This window comes from Cololabis saira, chromosome 10 (genome assembly GCF_033807715.1).
Source record: "Cololabis saira isolate AMF1-May2022 chromosome 10, fColSai1.1, whole genome shotgun sequence".
In the NCBI taxonomy this organism is placed as follows: domain Eukaryota; kingdom Metazoa; phylum Chordata; class Actinopteri; order Beloniformes; family Belonidae; genus Cololabis; species Cololabis saira.
The window spans coordinates 37,352,800-37,372,494 of record NC_084596.1 but is presented as its reverse complement, the minus strand read 5'-3'; the positions used below and the strand labels follow the sequence as shown (position 1 = coordinate 37,372,494).

The following is a 19,695-nucleotide window of genomic DNA, read 5'->3' as shown; positions in this document are numbered from 1 at the left end:
CACCCTATCTCTAAGGGAGCGTCCAGCCACCCTGCGGAGGAAACTCATCTTGGCCGCTTGTATCTACGATCTTGTCCTTTCAGTCACTACCCAAAGTTCATGACCATAGGTGAGGGTAGGGGCGTAGATTGACCGGTAAATCGAGAGCTTCGCCTTTCTACTCAGCTCCTTCTTCACCACGACGGTCCGGTACACCGACCGCATGACTGCGGACGCTGCACCGATCCGTCTGGCAATCTTACACTCGTGAACAAGACCCCAAGATACTTGAACTCCTCCATCTGAGGCAGGACTTCTCCACCCACCCGGAGAAGGCACGCCACCCTTTCCCGGTGGAGAACCATGGCCTCGGTTTTGGAGATGCTGATTCTCATCCCTGCCGCGTCGCACTCGGCCTCAAACCGCCCCAGCACATGCTGAAGGTCCCGGTCCAATGAAGCCAACAGAACAACATCATCCGCAAAAAGCAGAGATGAAATCCTGAGGTTCCCAAACCGGATCCCCTCCGGCCCCTGGCTACGCCTAGAAATCCTGTCCATAAAAATTATGGGAGGACCGGTGACAAAGGGCAGCCCTGCTGGAGTCCAACATGCACCGGGAACAAGTCTGACCTACTGCTGGCAATGAGACCCAAACTCCTGCTCCGATCATACAGAGACCGGACAGCCCTTAATAGAGGGCACCGGACCCCATACTCACCGAGCGCCCCCCACAGAATGGCACGAGGGACTCGGTCAAATACCTCCTCCAGATCCACAAAGCACATGTAGACTGTTTGGGCAAATTCCCATTAACCCTCAAGCACCCTGCGGAGGGTGTAGAGCTGGTCCAGTGTTCCATGACCGGGACGAAAACCGCATTGTTCCTCCTGAATCCGAGGTTTAACTATCGGCCATATTCTCCCCTCCAGTACCCTGGCGTAGACTTTCCCGGGGAGGCTGAGAAGTGTGATCCCCCTATAGTTGGAACACACTCTCCGGTCCCCCTTTTTAAAAAGAGGGACCACCACCCCAGTTTGCCACTCCAGCGGCACTGTCCCCTTCCTCCATGCAATGTCGCAGAGGCGTGTCAACCAAGACAGCCCTACGACATCCAGAGACTTGAGGTACTCAGGGCAAATCTCAATCTCATCCAGGGCCCTGCCATTGAGGAGCTTACGAACCACCTCAGTGACCTTGGCTTGGGTGATGGACGAGCACGCCCCAGAGTCCCCACTCTCTGCTTCCTCAGTGGAAGGCATGTCAGTCGGATTGAGGAGATCCTCAAAGTATTCTTTCCACTGTCCGATTATGTCCCCAGTCGAGGTCAACAGCTCCCCACCCGCACCGTAAATGGTGCCGGCAGAGTACTGCTTCCCCCTTCTGAGGCGCCGAACGGTCCGCCAGAATTTCCTCGAGGCCAGCCAAAAGTCTTCTTCCATGGCCTCACCGAACTCCTCCCAGTTCTAGGATTGCCACCACGACAGACACCGGAGACCTTGTGTCCACAACTTCGAGCTGCCGCTATGGTTGAACATGGTGTTCGTTATGGACAAACCGTGGCTAGCACAGAAGTCCAACAACAAAGCACCGCTCGGGTTCAGATCGGGGAGGCCGTTCCTCCCAATCACAGCTCTCCAGGTATCACTGTCATTGCCCACGTGAGCGTTGAAGTCCCCCAGTAGAACAATGGAGTCCCCAGTTGGAGCACTATCCAGTACCCCTCTCAGGGATTCCAAGAAGGCCAGGTACTCCACACTGCTGTTCGGCCCGTAGGCACAAACAACAGTGAGAGACCTTTTCCCGACCTGAAGGCGCAGGGAAGCAACCCTCTCGTAAACTCCAACACATTGCGACTGAGCTGAGGGGCTGTAAACAAGCTCCACACCAGCTCGCCGCCTCTCACCCTGGGTAACTTCAGAGTAGTGGAGGGTCCAGCCCCTTTCAAGGAGCTGGGTTCCAGAGCCCAAGCTATGTGTGGAGGTGAGCCCGACTATCTCCAGCCGGTATCTCTCAACCTCACGCACAAGCTCTGGCTCCTTCCCCCCCAGCGAGGTGACATTCCATGTCCCTACTGAGAGGGTTTTGGTCCAGGGATTGGGTCGTCGGGGCACCCCGCCACGCAGTCCACATGGCACCGGCCTCTCACGGTCCTTCCTGCGTGTGGTGGGCCTACGGGAAGGCAGGCCACGTCGCCATTTCGGGCTGAGCCCGGCCGGGTCCCATGGGCAAAGACCCGGCCACCAGGCCTTCCACCAGCCTTCGAGCCTCAACCCCAGGCCTGGCTCCAGGGAGGGGCCCCGGTGACGCCCATCCGGGCGACGTAACGGTCCTTGATTTCTTCTTTTCCATGTCAAGTTTGTGAACCGCTCTTAGTCTGGCCCGTCACCTAGGACCTGTTTGCCATGGGAGACCCTACCAGGGGCGTAATGCCCCAGACAAAATAGCTCCTAGGATCACACGGGCAACACAAACCCCTCCACCACAGTAAGGTGGCGGTTCAAGGAGGGGATTCCAACCTTTTATTATCTTATTGCAAACAACAATAAACTAAAATTTTTGTTGTTTTTTTTCTTGTCAATTCCATGTCATATGTTAATATGCATTCATTTCTGTGTTTCGGTCAAATTATATTAAAAAATTATGTAATTTTAAAAAGTTTCAGCCAATTGGTAAGAAAAAGATAAATCTAATCTGGACCAATTTCAGTTCAAAAACCTCCATGTAATGTATCATTGCTGAAAAAGAACATGTATAGAGTCATGTCAGGCGATGGTATGCAGCTGTACCAGTGCTTCAAATGTAATTTAGACTTCTGTGATGTACAGTGACATTTTAGAGCAACATATGCTGACTTCAAGGTTACTTTTTTAATGCATTTAAAATAAAAAACAATGCAAAACCACATTTGGTTGAAAGGACTGACAGAGGAAGAAGAGGGAACCGGTTCTGGACTGGTCTCCTTGCAGTCATGACCTAATGGTTTGGGGTTGTTCTTTTTGACTGACATAGATCCTAAGAAGAAATGTTTAGATCACAGGTCTTACAGGCGAGAATCTGTATTGTCATGAAAAACGTCACAAAGAATTACCAGTACATGCTTTAGTTTTATGTATTTTAATCATGATTCTGCCATGCACAAACCTGGCCAGCCAGGGTCCTATGATATTAACATATCAACCAAATTCAGTATCCACTAAAAAGAAATATGTTACACACTATTTGTACAAACATATGGATGTAGTAACATGATGGTGAATTTCATTTTAAAAATAAAGACTATATGTTTTTGCATGCACAAGTCATTTTCCCATAAACTACATTTTGTACATTTGGCAAAATGCATTAAAAATAAAAGGTAACAGCAGCAAGCATTTTCATCATTATTTACAACATTAATATGTACAAAAATATACAATGTGCATTTTATTGCTTTAACCAGACACACAGAACATGGGAACCTTTTATCATAGGAATGAGAAATAAATAATATTTCTGGTATTAGAGAGATTTTTGCTCCTGTGATTTGATTCATCCCTCTTTAGCGTTGAGCTGAAAATATAACGCCAATATGGTGATGAGTAATGATCAGGGAAAATGATATTTTCAGCATTTGTATGCTTGGAGGAAAAAACTATTTTATTCTTGTGTTTTCCATATTTCTGATTGTAATGATGTGATTGAATAAAAGCGTGCACTTCATTTTTGTATATTTTATGGCCTAGTGCCATTTACACTTCCTTTTTAAAAACTACTATGTATCTCTACATAGAAATGATGTGTGAGACACATGGATGTCACACTTTCACCTTGACCATCTAAAATTAAAGGTTAGAGTGTAAACAAAGATGACTTCACAATGTTATTTCTGCTAAAAAGCACCAGATATATATGACCAAATTCACCTAATTTGCTTTGCTACACTCTTCCTGGACTGTCTCGTCACCACATGAAAGCATGTTAAATTTTTGGAGTATTTACTGGAGAAATGAACATAATTATAGGATTCAGTTATCATAATGGGTGGGCTAGTTAGGTGTGAGGTGGCACTTTGTCTTTTGAGGATGTTTTCTCAGATGACTGCAAAAACTCTGAAGGCTTTTCCTCCTGTGGGGCTCACTAGGCTGGAAACGAAAGAACAGAAGAAGGACATTTGGATGTGCAGGTGTGTTACACATGTACCGTATGTATCCATATTGGATTTAGCACTGAAACACAATAATTATCAATAAGCGTGCACAGAGATTCTGAGCTTCTATATATATCATGTCAACGATCTGGAATCAGCTGAAGTGTTACCTGTCTGAGGTAATGCCGTTCTGGTAACAGCCACTGTACCGCTGCCTTTTGTCCAGTGGCATCACGTCCAGGTAACCTCCTGACTCATTTTGGATCACTCCTGCGTGAACGGCTGCTCTGCAGATACTGGATTTCTGGAAAACACAGGTCAGACTTGTAACATGAAATCCTGCATAAAAGAACCAGAAATGAGTTCCCAGTTATGTACAAAGGAAAAAGGAAAAATGCTAACACAGCTGTTTGACAGCATGTTTAAGTGTAATCGGTAGTTCACAGGTTAATTGTTAGTGTTTTCATAAGAAGAATTACACTGCTGGAAAAATAAGTGTACAATATCAGTTTACTGGTACTTAATGCAGATTTGTCATATCAAATATGTGTAAAATCCTTTTTTTTAACTATATATAATGACTCTTAACTGTGACTGAAGACAGCTGTCTACAATGATGCAAACTTGACAAATTTGCACACTTCCACCTCAAGCCTAAAATGTGATGAATGTTTATTTTCTGGGCTGCTATGCTGACTTCTGTCATTGTTGAAGACCGACCTTTTATGGTATTCATTTAATTTACTGGCCGTGCAATTTTTAAATTCAATACCATGTTTAATTTCTTTAATTTTGAAGCCTAATCAGGGACAGAGATTCGAAATTACCTTCTGCTACGCATGTCATCTACTTTTTTTATCATTTAGAAATGCATTTGTCCCTGTCAAATAAACATATAAAAAATGAATAAATAAATAAACACTTACGTCTGAGTAATATTTTGTTCCAATGACTCGACCTTGACTGTTGTTCAGACAATTCCTGGGACAATAAAACCTGGAAAAAGAGCACAGTCTTGCATGAAATCATTTTTTTTGGTACTACACATTCTTTCCATATGGAAAAAAATAGATGAAATTTAAACCTGTAAATTAAAAAAGCATTTAAAAAGTTAATTTCTTTCCCCTAACTTGGGCTTTTAATTTCTCCATTGCTTTTCGTTTTCCTATATTTAGACGCACATTGCCACAATGATCTCTTGCAATGTAATAAAGTAATAAAGTGGTAATTTGCCAACCTAAAGGTCATATGAAGCTTAGGGATTATTTTGTGGTCACCATTATTATGAAAAGATCACCCAGCTGTATTGAAGGACACTTAAAACAATGTTTACAGAACGAGTATTTTCTTACATACTTCCACACAATCTGACTGAGAGTTGTAAAGTGAAAGAAACTCCAGCAAACTTGGGAATACCTCATAATGATTATGAGTTTGACAGATTTTGCATCAAGTAGTCGCTGGAATCCAGCAGTTTCAGCTTAAAACGTTACCTTGGACAGTGTCGAACGGGTTTCTTGAAAGGACAGAAAACTGCCACGGTGGTGTCACATGTTACTGCTTTTACTGGGAGACAGAGGAAACAAAGCACATCAGCAATGATCTCACTGTATTTCCTTACAGTTCAGGGGAACTTTAACTTTAATGGGTTTCTTCTTACCAGGCACTGTCTCTACTTTGAAGGAATTTGCACTTCTATTTTTCCTGCAAAATTCAATGAAACCACAGAGGAATGATACATATAAATAAATCCTCTATAAATCTGAAACCCTTAATTAAATACTTCATTAAATTATTATTTACAAAGTTTTTCTTACCCAACGGACTGGATGCCATTCTTGTATGATTTGGCAAAGAGTTGCTTTCTGCCAAGTCGGGTCACGTCCAACCATCCTCCATCGTTGTCAATGACTCCAGAATGTAATCCAGCTCCACACACGCTGGATTGCTGAAGGATTAGCCAAAAGCAGAAGATGAATGTTCATACAGTGTACTATCACCTGTTATAAATACCCTGATTGTTGAAACTGATCATTCACCATGTCATAGTATCCGGTCCCAACTACTCTGCCTGCTCTTCCAAGGCAACCCGGTGGACACTCATATCTACGGATAGAAACCACAGCGTTGATGCGGTTCTTTTCCAACATGCACACACAGTAGTCTGAGTTTGGTCGTCCGTTCAATCAGCATGTACCTGTTACAGGTCGTCCCCTTGCACTGATCCCTCAGCTTGGTGTCACAGTCAAGCTGTTGGCCTGAAGTAGCAACAAACATAAGGTGGTTCTCATAATCATTTCAATTATCTCTGAATGTGCATACTGCATGTTAAAAACCCTACACATCTGCTCTGTGCTGACAACTTGGTTTCTGTCGTGGTTTTCACTGGGCGGTGGATCTGGTGTCTGGGCCCTGGGCTGGGGCTCTCTGTCCCTCACCGGGTCTGGTTCAGGCTCAATGAAGTTGCTCTCCTCGATCTCAGGAGCTGTACGGGGCTCAACACCCCCCTCTAAGAAAAAGGAAAGCAGATAACGTTATGTGATCAATTCTGGAGCTTTGATTTATTGAAAGTAGAGCTGGGCGATATGGACCAAAAGTTATATCTTGATATTTTCTAGCTGAATGGCGATACTCGATATATACCGATATTTTTCTGTGCCATAATTGGGGTTTCCCCCAAAGCATTATAGCATAGCATCTCTGTTAGCTTCATTTTTTTCTGAGGCAAACCCTTAAAAAAACAGTCAGTTTTAATCCAAAGCCTCGTGCCAAATGTCACACAGGTACCTTTATTAACAGAGGTCTGCACAATATCAAAATGTATAAAACAAATTAAATAAAAATAAACTTCCTGCATATATAGAATCAAAATGTTTCTTGAATAAAATAAAACAAATATCCCTTTCCTGCATAACAATTCAATTAAAATACACTGTGCCATTAATACAATGTAGACAGTAACAGGCAGACTTTTCCACTGAGGTTGACAGTTGTGCAAATAACAAAACATTTGTGCAAATCTCAAATAAAACATTCAAATCAATTTGTCACAAAATAAGCTATATCAAAATCATTAAAAAAAAAATCTTTAAAAAAAAAAAAAATCGATATAAACGATATTGTCTCATACCATATCGCGTTTGAAAATATATCGATATATATTAAAATCTTGATATATCGCCCAGCCCTAGTAGAAAGGTCTTGATTTTTGTTTGAAATCAGCACATTTTACGTGGAAATGTTTTAAAGAGCACTTTTGGCTTAAGGTCTGGCCCAAACGTACCTTTATAGCATAAGTTATCCCTACAGCCGCCGGCATAGCTGGCCGGACAGGCAGAACATGGGGTTCCATATTTATATGGCGCATGCCCCCACCAGTTTCCCCTAAAAAAAAAAAGAGAAAATCATAATGACAAAATTGACTGTTTCACAACTGTCTCTATGTCAGTTTAATAGTTGTCACTGCTGAAAACCTACGGTGGGGAGTAGTTGCAGACCAGATAGACGGCTTTGGCCCAGATCATTCCCCATACGTTCATGTTGTAACACACATTGATGGCACAGCCGATACGATTACTAGTTGCCCACACCAACTAAAACACAAACACACGACCAGATAGACAAATGTTAAGCATGAACAGCAAATATGTTCTAAAAAGGCAGCAGTCCATGTTGGATTTATAAGCCATAACCAAGGAAAACACCATCTCAAAACAAAGCACATGCCTTTTAGACAGATTTTGGGTGTTGGGTTTCCTCTTAGACATTGCATTAACTGTACTGCAAAAACATTTTAAGATATTGAAAATGTAATCTTAGAGTTGCTAACACTCATCGCAGGTACTTATTTGACCTTTGAAAACAGTCACATGATGTGCCTTACCTGCGTGTAGTGAGTGCAGACTGGTCCTGAACATCTGAATGGGCAGTGTGGATTGCATTCCTGGGAGTATGGATAGCTGTAATACTTCACCTCATCATACCAAGCCTGCACATGGTAGGTTGGGGGCCGGTCCCTAACAATGAGGGCATCAAATTATTCTTTCAGTGTTTCTTACAATTTTTTGAGCATTGCCAAAAAGCTGCAAAAACTGCATTGTTGAAATTTTCATGATCAAGACATTTTGTCAGAGAGACTTTCAGAAGAGCTACAAAAACTTTGGATCCTGTTATGAATTGTGTTAAACTGTGCTTTCAACCAAGTCACAAAGATTAAAAAAAAGATATAAGTTATTAATAAATGTTTCTGGAAAACAATGGTTCTTGTTTTGTTTTTTTTTTACCAAGAGGACAAATCTACATCAGAAGGGTGGTAAAACAGTGATACAATAAGTGTTTGTCTTCAATACACAAGCAGAAGAGCATTGTTTTTCCTAACTTCAGTCCAGCTTTGACACTACAGTTTGAGTGTCGTGTTAGTACAATATAGGCACATTTATTTTGCGTAAAGGGTCAACTTCATTTTAAGATATATTTAATTACGTCAAGAGTCTTGCACCTCCTGTTGGCAAAAACAGTAGCCTGTAACCTGTAGTATATCCTGCACACAAGGCTGAAACAAGAGTAAATCTTGGACTCCTACAGGCTTATCCTCCATGCCTGTATGGAGACCCTCAAAGTAAAGATTGCTCAACGTTCCTTTATGTAGCTTCAATTTCAGATAAGATAAATAACTGATTTGGTTTAGCGGGGAAAACATTTTGTGCATGAATGAAATGGGCTATTTTCTCAGATGAAGGGTACCGGTTGTTTCCAAAAGTATATGTATATGTATGTACTGTAGGTATTTCTATCCTTATTCTGAAGCTTACTCGTGATCTTAATATTCACAGCATTAGTTTGAATGCATATCAAGCATAATATCTCCAATATTTTTAATCCCTGCTTTAGTGTTAACAAGCTGTTCACACAGGGTAAAAGATAAGTAAAAGATTAGCTTGACATCTTTGACGTTTACTTGTAGCACATGTAGATTGTTTTGATTTACAGGCGCAGTTTCACACTTCACCAGTCTTTGTGTAAGGTGAGGCGAAGCTTCCTGTGAGAAGACAAACATTGCCTAACTCTTTTATTAAGCTATTTCACCCTCATGTCAGCCAGCCAGACCCTAATTGTGCATTATTTTGTATATAAAATGTCAGAGTGCTCTGTGAAACTGAGCAGAACTGCAAAGCTGCAAAACTTGTTCATCACCTTGGACAGTTACAGTATAGTTTTTTTTGTTAATTTTCAAACTAAAAAAAGTTGTTTTGCTTTTTTTCCAAAATTCATATACTACTGTATATGCAAATAACGAATATAACATATGAATATAACCTAGGTGTGTTTGGCTGCATCGTTGTAAATTCAGGGCCAGATCAGAGTCATCCAGCCTCCCCATCTCTATCTCCATGCAACATCACATCATGTCACACTTGGGAAACTGGTAATGCAAAGCTGTATAACAGAAAAAGAGGCACATTCCACAGAAAAGGGAAGGTGGAGCTGAGTAATGACTCCACCCTTAAACTAGTTGACATGAACCAGTCTGTGAAGGCATGGTTGAAAAGAAAGCTTTTGTACGGTTTCTCTGTGTTTTTTTTTTACCAAAACACAGCACATACATTTTAAGACCAAAGGGAACTGTGTCAGCTTATGAAAAAGGTCATAATATCTCTCCATTTAGGGCACGTGGGTAAGCTGAGTGGGATGTAAAGAGAAAGACATTGACTGCAGCGTCTAAGTTTATGTTGACAAGAATATTAAAATTACTCATAATCGACTAAAATCTCCCCCCACTTACTCCTATTTGGGGTAACACAGAGGTCTGCTGGAGCGTATCCCTGCCCCCCTTCAGGCGAAAGGCAGGGCTGCACCGTGGACAGGTCGGCAGTCATCAATGATCATCATCGATGGAAAGTGGATTTGGAATCGAAATACACATTCGCTTCCTTTGAGGGCAATAACCTTCGTATCAGTGTTAAAATGAGGTCGTCTAAATGCGTTATTATTGCTTTACCTGAACCAACCCGTTTAAAACATAATTCATCAGCTTGTTCATACACACCTCCCCCAGTGCGTGCCAAGGTTTTGGCCTATTTGTGTCAGCATGTGGCTTGGCCCGTGTTCCCATCGGCAGGTGTGTGCCCAGTGCTCCGCGCTCCTCTCCAACTCGTAATCCCATACCTGAGGACCACAGACACACACACACACACACACACACACACACACACACACACACACACACACACACACACACATATGAGCAGGACAAAGGTTCTTGGATGACAAGTTATTAGATTTCTGGAAAGATGAACTTGGGTGGACTGTCATGCTCAACGAGGGTAATGGCCCAGCATTTGGATTTTATGATGCAAGGTAGGGATGGGCGATATTTTACCGTTCACAATATACCGTCCAAAAAATTCCCCACGGTAAGAATCTGTCATCTCGCGGTAAAAATGATACATTTCCGTTGATGACATTTTTGTGTAAAGCTGATTTATGGTTCTGCGTTAAATCGACGCACAACGTACGTGAAGGAAGGAAGGAAGGAAGGAAGGAAGGAAGGAAGGAAGGAAGGAAGGAAGGAAGGAAGGAAGGGAGGGAGGGAGGGAGGGAGGGAGGGAGGGAGGGAGGGAAGGAAGGAAGGAAGGAAGGAAGGAAGGAAGGAAGGAAGGAAGGAAGGAAGGAAGGAAGGAAGGAAGGAAGGAAGGAAGGAAATGAGCCAGAAAGAAAGAAAGAAAGAAAGAAAGATAAATTCCCATTGGTGTGGTTTAGTAGCATTTAGTATCTTTTAGAGCAGTGTTTTGGGGGCTCCAAAGACTGAATGTGGTGATAGATTTATAGTTACAAAGATGGAGTTGAATTGGTATTTTTTTTATCGTAATTTTTATCGTTATCGGGATAAATGCCAGAAATTATCGTGATACATTTTTTAGTCCATACCGCCCATCCCTAATGCAAGGTAGTATGTGTCCCCCCTCGTAGGTAGACGGTTGATCTGGGACACTGGGAACTGTACCATTACTACTCATTCCTGTTTGTTCAGATGTCACATCATTTTCTTCAAGGACATAAATTCTACTGAAAACCTACTGGAAAGTAACTATGCACACTTGAGGTAAAGTGAACCTGCTCTTTACATGAACGCGTAGTGGTCGTACGCATGCCTGCTGCGATTTTGACACGCTATAGTCAGAACTAGGCCTCTCCTCTTCATCTCACACATTTGCTCTCTTACATGCAGACACATAGCTGAGAGACCACCACATCAGCTTGCAGCTTTGTGCAACTATTCACTGTGGTCATTTCATAGCTTGTTTCCAGTAAGTTCTGGTCACATAACAAAACAAAAAAGGGCAACAAAACAGAACGACTAACACAGGGAGTCTCTGTTTGGGAGATTAATGTCATGGTAAATATAAGAAGCAAACAAAAACTGCTGAAGTGAAGCCAAAATACCTGAAAACAACTCACACGTGTCTTGTTTTGAACAAAACAGAAAGGTAGGTCATGCTTAAGGGCAATTTAAATGTTTCAGCAAAGTTAATGTACTGTTGACACTGCTGGGAAGTAAAAATAATAGTTGTGTGCTCTGCTGTTGGCATGCAATTTAACTGCATTACTCCTATCAAATATCACTTATCACATCCAAACTAATAGGATAATGCTTAATGGGGACCCCCATAATGCCTTCCATATGTTTGGTGAAACACCAACACAATTGGTTATTCATTCTGGTGTGGCTTACTGTTCAGGACAGACTGGAAAACTGACATTTTGACTCCTAAGTTTGTTGGCTACAATCCAGCTGTACGTATACCAGTAGAACTACTTCTCGTTTGCCATTTTGCACTGCATTTTTCTGTTTCCATGTGAACTACTAACAGCCACAACATTCATCCATCACTGCTCAGTTCATGGCTGCAGTTGATGTGAATGCCCAAAGCAAAACACAAAGCAGGATGCTCCAACGTGAGCACATTACAACAAGTCTTATATTAGCAAGATTGTCATGGCAACAGTTTTTTTCCTCCATCACACGTAAAAATGATAGAGATATTACTGGTCCCCTCCTATTAAAAAGTAGCAAGTTGAGATTTCCTTCAGAATCTTAATTTAATTTTAGAAATTGAACTGCGTATGTTCTGAACTTTAACAGCTAACCATTTGGTCAACTCTTGCGTTCAATCGACTCCTGTGAACCTTTAATACAACCAGATAACGTTAGTGGCTGGGGTGGGAGGGACATCAACCAATTTCAGCGCTATTATTTATTTATCTTATTTTTTTTTTTTTTTTATTTATTTATTTATTTTTTTGTTTTGTGTGTCCTGTATTTTATTTTATTACTTTATTTTTCCTATTATTATTGTCTTCAGTCAGAGTTTGATTGGTAATTGGTACTTATTTTGGGACCTGTTTATAATTATGTATTTTGCAGCGTGTGTGTTTTGGGGTGTTTGTTATGTTAAGTTTTGTGTCCTTATTTATTTTACTTGTTTTTTTTTGTTTTTTGTGTGTGTGTGTGGTAAAATATAAAACGGGGTATTTTGTCGAACCCTTTAAAAAAATGTTTATTGTGTAATATAATTTACATGGACTACCCAAATATAGAAACATGTAAAAAAAAAAGAAGTGAAATAGTTTAATAGCAGAAGTAATGGCAGATATAAGTTAAAAAGAATAAAACCAATGAATGCAAGAAATAAAAGTTGTAGTGCATTGTGGTAGATTACTGAAATGCACCAGTAAATAAAAAGGTTCCAACCTTGACTTCAACACACCTGATTCTAATTAACGGCCCTCATTAGCTTGTCATCAAGGTCTGCACAACTCTGTTGATGACACAGCTACTTGTATCACGGTGTGCTGAAGCAGAGTAGCGTCTGACAGATTTTCAGCAGCTCTGATGCATTCTGGGAGTTTGTTCCAGAGGTCGGGAGCATAAAAGCTGAACGCTGCCTCACCTGTTTGACTCTAACTCTGGGTACAGAGATATATTTTGGCAACCATGTATGTTAGGTTCAAACCCTTAACATTGGTATCATCAAACTTTCTGGAGACAAAAGAGACACAACACAATTAAATGGCTTGCGGAAGGAGAGCAGTCGAGACGTGTAAAATCTCCAACCTACTCTAATTTGTCTCTGCTGCTTCCTTTGCTTTTATTCACTCTGGGTATGCCCTAGATTACATAGCTGACTGCACCCCTAAAGGGAGGGGGAAAGGGAGTGGTCGCGGTCAGTGGAAAGGTATAGATTGTTCTTGTTTAGTAACAAGAAGTTTCCTCTTCTCTGCAGATTTCTGCTTTATGCTGACAATCAGGAAACTTCTTATGCAGCACTTTTTAATCACTTAACACAGCATTGTTTTATCAGTGTGTCACAGGCGTAAGCAAATTATCATACGTTCTGTTAATAGCGAGCATGATAACTTACTGCTTATTTACAATAATTCCAACAGTGTATCAACCAAAAGCAGAATTGTTATCTATTCTGTGACAGACAGGAAACCAGTGTAAAGATCTAAGAACTGGAGTTATATGGTCGTCTCTCTTGATGTTAGTGAAGACTCGGGCAGCAGCGTTCTGATCTGAACTAACTGCAGCTGTTTGATGGATTTTTTTAGGGAGACCCGTGAAAACAGCATTACAGTAGTCCAGTCTACTGAAGATGAAAGCATGGACAAGTTTTTCTAAGTCCTGCTGAGTTCTATAACCTTCTGAAACTCAGGCCCAATAAAATGGCCAGGTGAGAGGAGATAAAGGGAGGTATTGGAGGTGTAGGAATGAAACATCTCAAACACTGCTTTTGAATTCTTCACCTCACTTGCTAAAAACACACTGAATTCCTCGCCTGACTCACAAGGTGATACTGCCCACCTGCACAGCCCACGTGCCACTAGCGCTTACATAAAAACTAAGAAAGCTTTCACAACACAGACAGATTGCAGACGACCTCTGATCTCATTATTTTCTTCAGTTTGCGTCAGTCTTCCCCTCAGTTATTCAGCGGAGGGGATGATCGACTGGCCAACAGCCTTGGGAGAAGGGTCAAGGTAACAACGATCTATCCCCTTTTACATTCCTTAGCGCATTAAGTCTCCAAAACACAGACTGCTTCTAGTTATCTGCCAGGACCACCTCTGCTACAAAGCTGCTAGACGTGCATTTTTTTTAGTGGTAAACTGAGGATGAACCCAAAAGGCAGAAGAAAACAACTAAATATGTTTTTTTTTTATTTCAAAGTATCAAAGTAAACAATAGTAATTCAACCTGGAATGTGTTCGGTGACTGTTTTTGAAGGAAGGTGTATAAGTCTCTGATTCTCACGAAGATCCGCTGAGTAAGAATTACTGTACTTTAGGTTGCCAGATAAAAAAACACTCATGTAACAGCTTTTGAATGAAAGTAGGGATTCAAAAAGGTGCAGCCTGCAAGTCCTGCAGTCTGAAAACTGAATACTTGGCACTCATCAGTCCCCTGGGTTACCACATCATTATCATCAGTGATAGTATCCCTTGCAGAAGAAACATTAGATTAGTGTACATAACATACATTTGTACCACGGCGCTTCACACTTCAAACGGCGAGGCACGACGTGTTTAAAATAGATTCACCGCAGTGGCACCCGAAATGAGTTGCGTGGAGGATCAAATATAAAACAACACTGGCTTGGGTTTGAGTGAACCGAGATGGATGGAGAAAGAGAAGAGTTTGAGGGTGAAAGGATGGAGGGGAAGGCTCAAGCAAAGCCAACGGACAAGGCAGTGGGAAAAAGAGTCAGCTCATGAGAAATGGAATGATGGAGTAAAGGAAGGCAGGGCAGGAAGAGGGGGCGGCTGGGTGGGGTAGTTAAGGTAGAGGGCAGGACAACACTGTGGGGGTGAGAGCTGGACACGGGCCAGGAGGAGGGAAGACAGAATGTAGGGGCTGGTGCGATCCAGACAGAAGCCCTGTCTTTCTTTCTTTCTTTCTTTCTTTCTTTCTTTCTTTCTTTCTTTCTTTCTTTCTTTCTTTCTTTGACTAACAGAGCTCAGGAAGCACTTTCCTCTCAGAAAAAACCTCAGCGTTACACCCTGTGTCTAATGCCATAGAGATGCATGTTCTCTGACTAATATTATACATTCAGATTTGAATTTTCGCATATTTGATCAGCATAACACTCACATGGATTGCATGAAAGAGACCACGAGTTACTTTAACTGTACTTACCTGAGTATTCAGCACTGACAGGCATACATTTCATTTATTCATTTTCCATACTTACTTTGTCTTATTCAAAGCTCTCCTGTTAATGAGCAAATACTCCAATCTAACATAATACTGTCACTTTGTTTTGGGCAGTCAATTTCTGAAAATATGTAATTCAGTCATTTAGATTCACAGCGTACTCACGAAGCTTTGACAGGAATTATCCAGTCTCCTCATCTTTTTCTTCTCCCTACTTTACACCATGCTTTGTTTCCTTTAAGTGGGTTTGTAACAGCGACTGACCAATCAGTCAGTCCCTCACTGATTTACCTCCCTTTGTTACTATTGCCAACTTGGATAATTTGTTTACAACATTGTAAAATGGTGACAACCTTGCCCCAATATGTTTTAGATAATTATTTGGACACAAAAGGTCCACCTTAAATATATCCTGGAGGGATACGTTGGTTAGATATTTCAATTCGAGGGAAGGGCATGCAGGACCTTCATCTTTTGGTTGCCATGGTTGCAGATAACAACATCCAGGATCAGCCCAGCTCATAAACCACAGGGAATTAGATTTATTCTTTTTTTTTAAAGTTGATTTTGAAAGGCATAACTCAGACTTACAGTGTTACAGAACTTCCAATCTAATGCTGCGTAACAAGTAGTAGATCTAAAGTTACAGCGCAAAAGACACTCAGACAGACTATTGGCTATCTAGCACCACATCTGCAAACATCCTTGTTTGTCTTTTGGATGTTAAGTTGGCACCTTAATCAAAAGACGACATTAAACTCTTGTTTTGTTTGAATTTTGAAAATGGAAAGAGATCAACTGCATTGTCCATCCTCTCAGAATACCCAGAATTGGTATAACATGTGAATTATGAATTCATCTCCATAAAACAGGTAAGAGTTCAGGATCTTTGAGTGTTTTTTTGTGGAAGTGAAAGTTGCGGATGTCCCAGCTCTAGTCCCCGAGTAACCGATACTCAACAGCCATTGGTTCTTCTGTGTTTGAGGGAAGGGTCCTAAAGAAAAGTCAGCTTTAAAACTTCACACCTAGGGGAAGAGGAGGGGTGGAGTCACGCTGAGTGGCTAACTAAAAGCAGCTGCTCCCAACAAAGCTGTAAAGACAAGTTGAAGAGGGGCCCTCTTTTTCTTTTTAACAGTATCTCTTTGTTATTTTGAACAAAACATGTCACAGGCCTTTCGTAAAGACTGTAAAAATTATAGGAGCGCTTAAATAAAATAAAATGTTCCCTCTATGAATTCCATAGTTTTTTTTTTCATTAAAAAACTTGATTTTCTTAACACTTTTGTTTTGATAACTAGAGCAGACTGGTTGTACCCCAGTTACAGTCCCGACATTGAAATCAATTGAACTCAAGTACAAGTACATTACAGATCACCCTGATAACTTAGTTAGCACTGACGGATCATTTATTACCCTTTCTTTTCATCCATATAGTGTCTTCTGATTTCAATAATCTAACTAATCTATCTTTGAAATATCTTACCGATGTTAATTTCATTAAGTAGCCAACCATTCTAACATTATTTCCAAAGAAGCATATTAACCAAAAAAATAAATAAATAAAAATCCTTAATTCAGCACTTTATTTCTAAATAATACTTAAAAATGGGCTGAAATAAAGGGGCCCAGACTGGTCGGTGCATCCAATGACAGCACTGTTCTTCAAGATTTTCTTTACAAAGTAGCCTATGTCTTGTATTCAAAAAAATAATTAAATGAATTAGAAAAACATCTATATTCATACAAAAAGATTTTTTTACGACACTGAAGAAGTTTCTGCAAGATTCATGAAGATTCTCTAAAATTGTGATTTATTCTCTTCATATTTTCTAATAAAGTATTTTCGTGTAATCCTTCAGTGAATTCATATAACCTGCCTCACAGGAAATACAATATGTAAACTGTTTCAACTAACTAAAATGTATAAAATTAAAACTAAAACTGAATGATAAAATCCACTGTCAGTTTGTGATTAATGACCCCCAGTAAATGGACCGGCTAACCTGCAGGAGAAAGTAAGCATAAGACTGACTGCTCAGACCTGGACACATATATGTGAGCAACCGCACCGTGAAACCAGATGTCAGCATCACTCCCAGAACAGGAAATAGCTCCTGAGGTCTGGGGAGCAGTCACAGAATGCAGTGTGCTTCTGGAAGTTTTGCTTCAAAGTGATATGCAGAAGAGAGGCTTTTTCTGACCCCTGACCGTACAAACTAATATACCTGAATAAGTTCACGATGTGCTGATCCCCCCCTACTCTTCCATTGTGGAGAGAAGTCATTCAGACATGCTAATGATTGGGTAAAGTGGTTTTTGGCTTCGGAAAGGTTATAGTAATGACTCCTTCAATGCTTCACTGTTTTCCTAAGACGTCATGCGCGCCACTTCAGCATGCTTACACGAACAAAGCTTGGCAGGTAAAACTTGTTAAAGCTGGACCAGGTTGAGCAAACAAGTCAAAGCAAACTATCTGGAACCACAAATGTATTTATGGCTCTTCACCTACGTGTTTGTCTCCAATTATGACCTCAAAGTGTAGCAGTTGTGAGAAGACGTGTGCCAGCGTCACCTGATTTTGCAAAAGTAGTGCATGACAGACGCGTGCGTCATCGGTACTCACCATGTACTCCATGTTGGAGGCAGGAGGATGGACCTGACCCCGCAGCTTGTTGTGAAGGTCCAGGATGAGGTGCATGTCTCCGTCGCTGATGGCCCTCTTCCCCCTCGACCGCTCTTTCCACCACTCCTCATCCTTATTCCTGTACTTGTCCAGGATGGACTGAAGCCGGGTGGAGTTTGTGAGAACCATGGGCAGGACTGTGTGGGTCAAGCACAGACACAAGCCCACTGCTCTAGCCCAGCCGGGGAAAGGTAGAGGCCGCTTCATGATGGAGGAAAGACCGGCTCTGTCAGGAATGCCCTTCGCCTGCAGAATAGACCGACGGGATGTTAAGATAGAAGAGTTTGTGTCTAAAGTCATGCTATTTTTATGTTTCTCCAGACTTCTAACAGAATAAAGCATAAAAAACTCAACATTAGTCCACAATAAATATTAGCATTTACATCATAGTAATAACCTTCCTTCAAGCCCAGAGCATTGTCAAAAGCATAGTCCCACCAGACCCTGAATTTATCCTCTGTTTCAGTTTATTACTGCTTTAATTACTGGCTTCTGCACTTCAAACAGTAAACGTAATACTGCTCTCAGCAGGCTGAGTGCATCTGCAGGTCAGTGCATCCCTGCAAACAGAGGACCAGTGTAAACTGAACTTTCACACTTTAAGTGCAATGAATTCTTACTGTACTTTATCTTCAGACAAACAAACAGAGGTTAAGTTATATAGGAGTTGAACTGCAGCTTTTGAACAAAATTAATAAATAGTAATGTCAGAGGCAGGAAGACTCTTACCATACTCACAAATTGCAAAGAAAAGTTACCTCTAATGTTCTCCTGCAGACAGTGATGAAGATATCTTCCTCGTATAATTATTCCTGGTGTTGAGCCGCCTAGAGATCACTGTGCTGTGATGGTTTGCCAACTGCGAGAGCATTTAAATCCATCCATCACACAAAACGCGCTCAGGCAGCTGGCTGTGTTTCAGGTTGCTGTACATCCACCCTGGAGGACAGGGAGCGATTCCCGGTGTCTGTAGGGACCTGTTGAATTCCTCAGCTCTCTCTCTGCGCAGCAGCAGGCAAAACGCAGCAGCTCTTTTTGCGCTTATATGCCAAATTTGCGCTTAGCATCGCGCAACGCGAGGGACCACGCCTCTCCTCACACACACACACACACACACACACACACACACACACACACACACACACACACACACACACACACACACACACACACACACACACACACACACACACACACACACACACACACACACAGGTTGGCAGGGGCCAGTTGGGACTCCAGGATTTTGTTGTATTTGATGAAAACTCCAAATCTTACCAGGAATATTTTTCTTATTTCTAGTTAAAATGTCTCATTTTTTGTCAAAAAATCTCATTACACTTTAAACAAGAGTCATTACCAGAAAAATAACTTATTTGACAATTTTCACCTGTTTCAAGTAAATTTTCACTTGAAATAATAAGATTTATTTCTCATACAAGCAAAAACATCTTGTTCCACTGGCAGATTTTTCTACTTATTTTAAGAGAAAATCTACTTGAAACAGGTGAAAATTGTTGTAGTCTTGTTTTAAGTGTAATGAGATTTTTTTGACTAACAATTAGACATTTTAACTAGAAATAAGACAAATATTCTTGTTAAGATTTTGAGTTTTTGCAGTGTGCGCCTCAAAAGTGACGTTAAGGTAAACTTGCAACCCTGTGGATAGATGGGCGAAATGCAAATTTTA

General features: G+C 41.2%; 1 protein-coding gene across 1 annotated transcript; it reads right to left on the bottom strand.

Moving 5' to 3' along the window:
- Positions 1–3,084: 3,084 nt before the first annotated feature.
- LOC133452064 (cysteine-rich secretory protein LCCL domain-containing 1-like) lies at positions 3,085–19,018 on the bottom strand. Its single transcript, XM_061731259.1, has 15 exons — positions 18,764–19,018; positions 17,946–18,251; positions 10,154–10,272; positions 7,991–8,123; positions 7,585–7,700; positions 7,391–7,491; positions 6,449–6,616; positions 6,305–6,365; positions 6,147–6,213; positions 5,925–6,055; positions 5,768–5,811; positions 5,601–5,673; positions 5,034–5,103; positions 4,278–4,411; positions 3,085–4,102 (listed from the first exon to the last, which is right to left on the bottom strand). The coding sequence occupies exons 2-15, from the start codon at positions 18,210–18,212 to the stop codon at positions 4,051–4,053; spliced, it is 1,536 nt and encodes a 511-aa protein (XP_061587243.1). The 5' UTR covers positions 18,213–18,251; positions 18,764–19,018; the 3' UTR covers positions 3,085–4,050.
- Between the last annotated feature and the right edge of the window lie 677 nt (positions 19,019–19,695).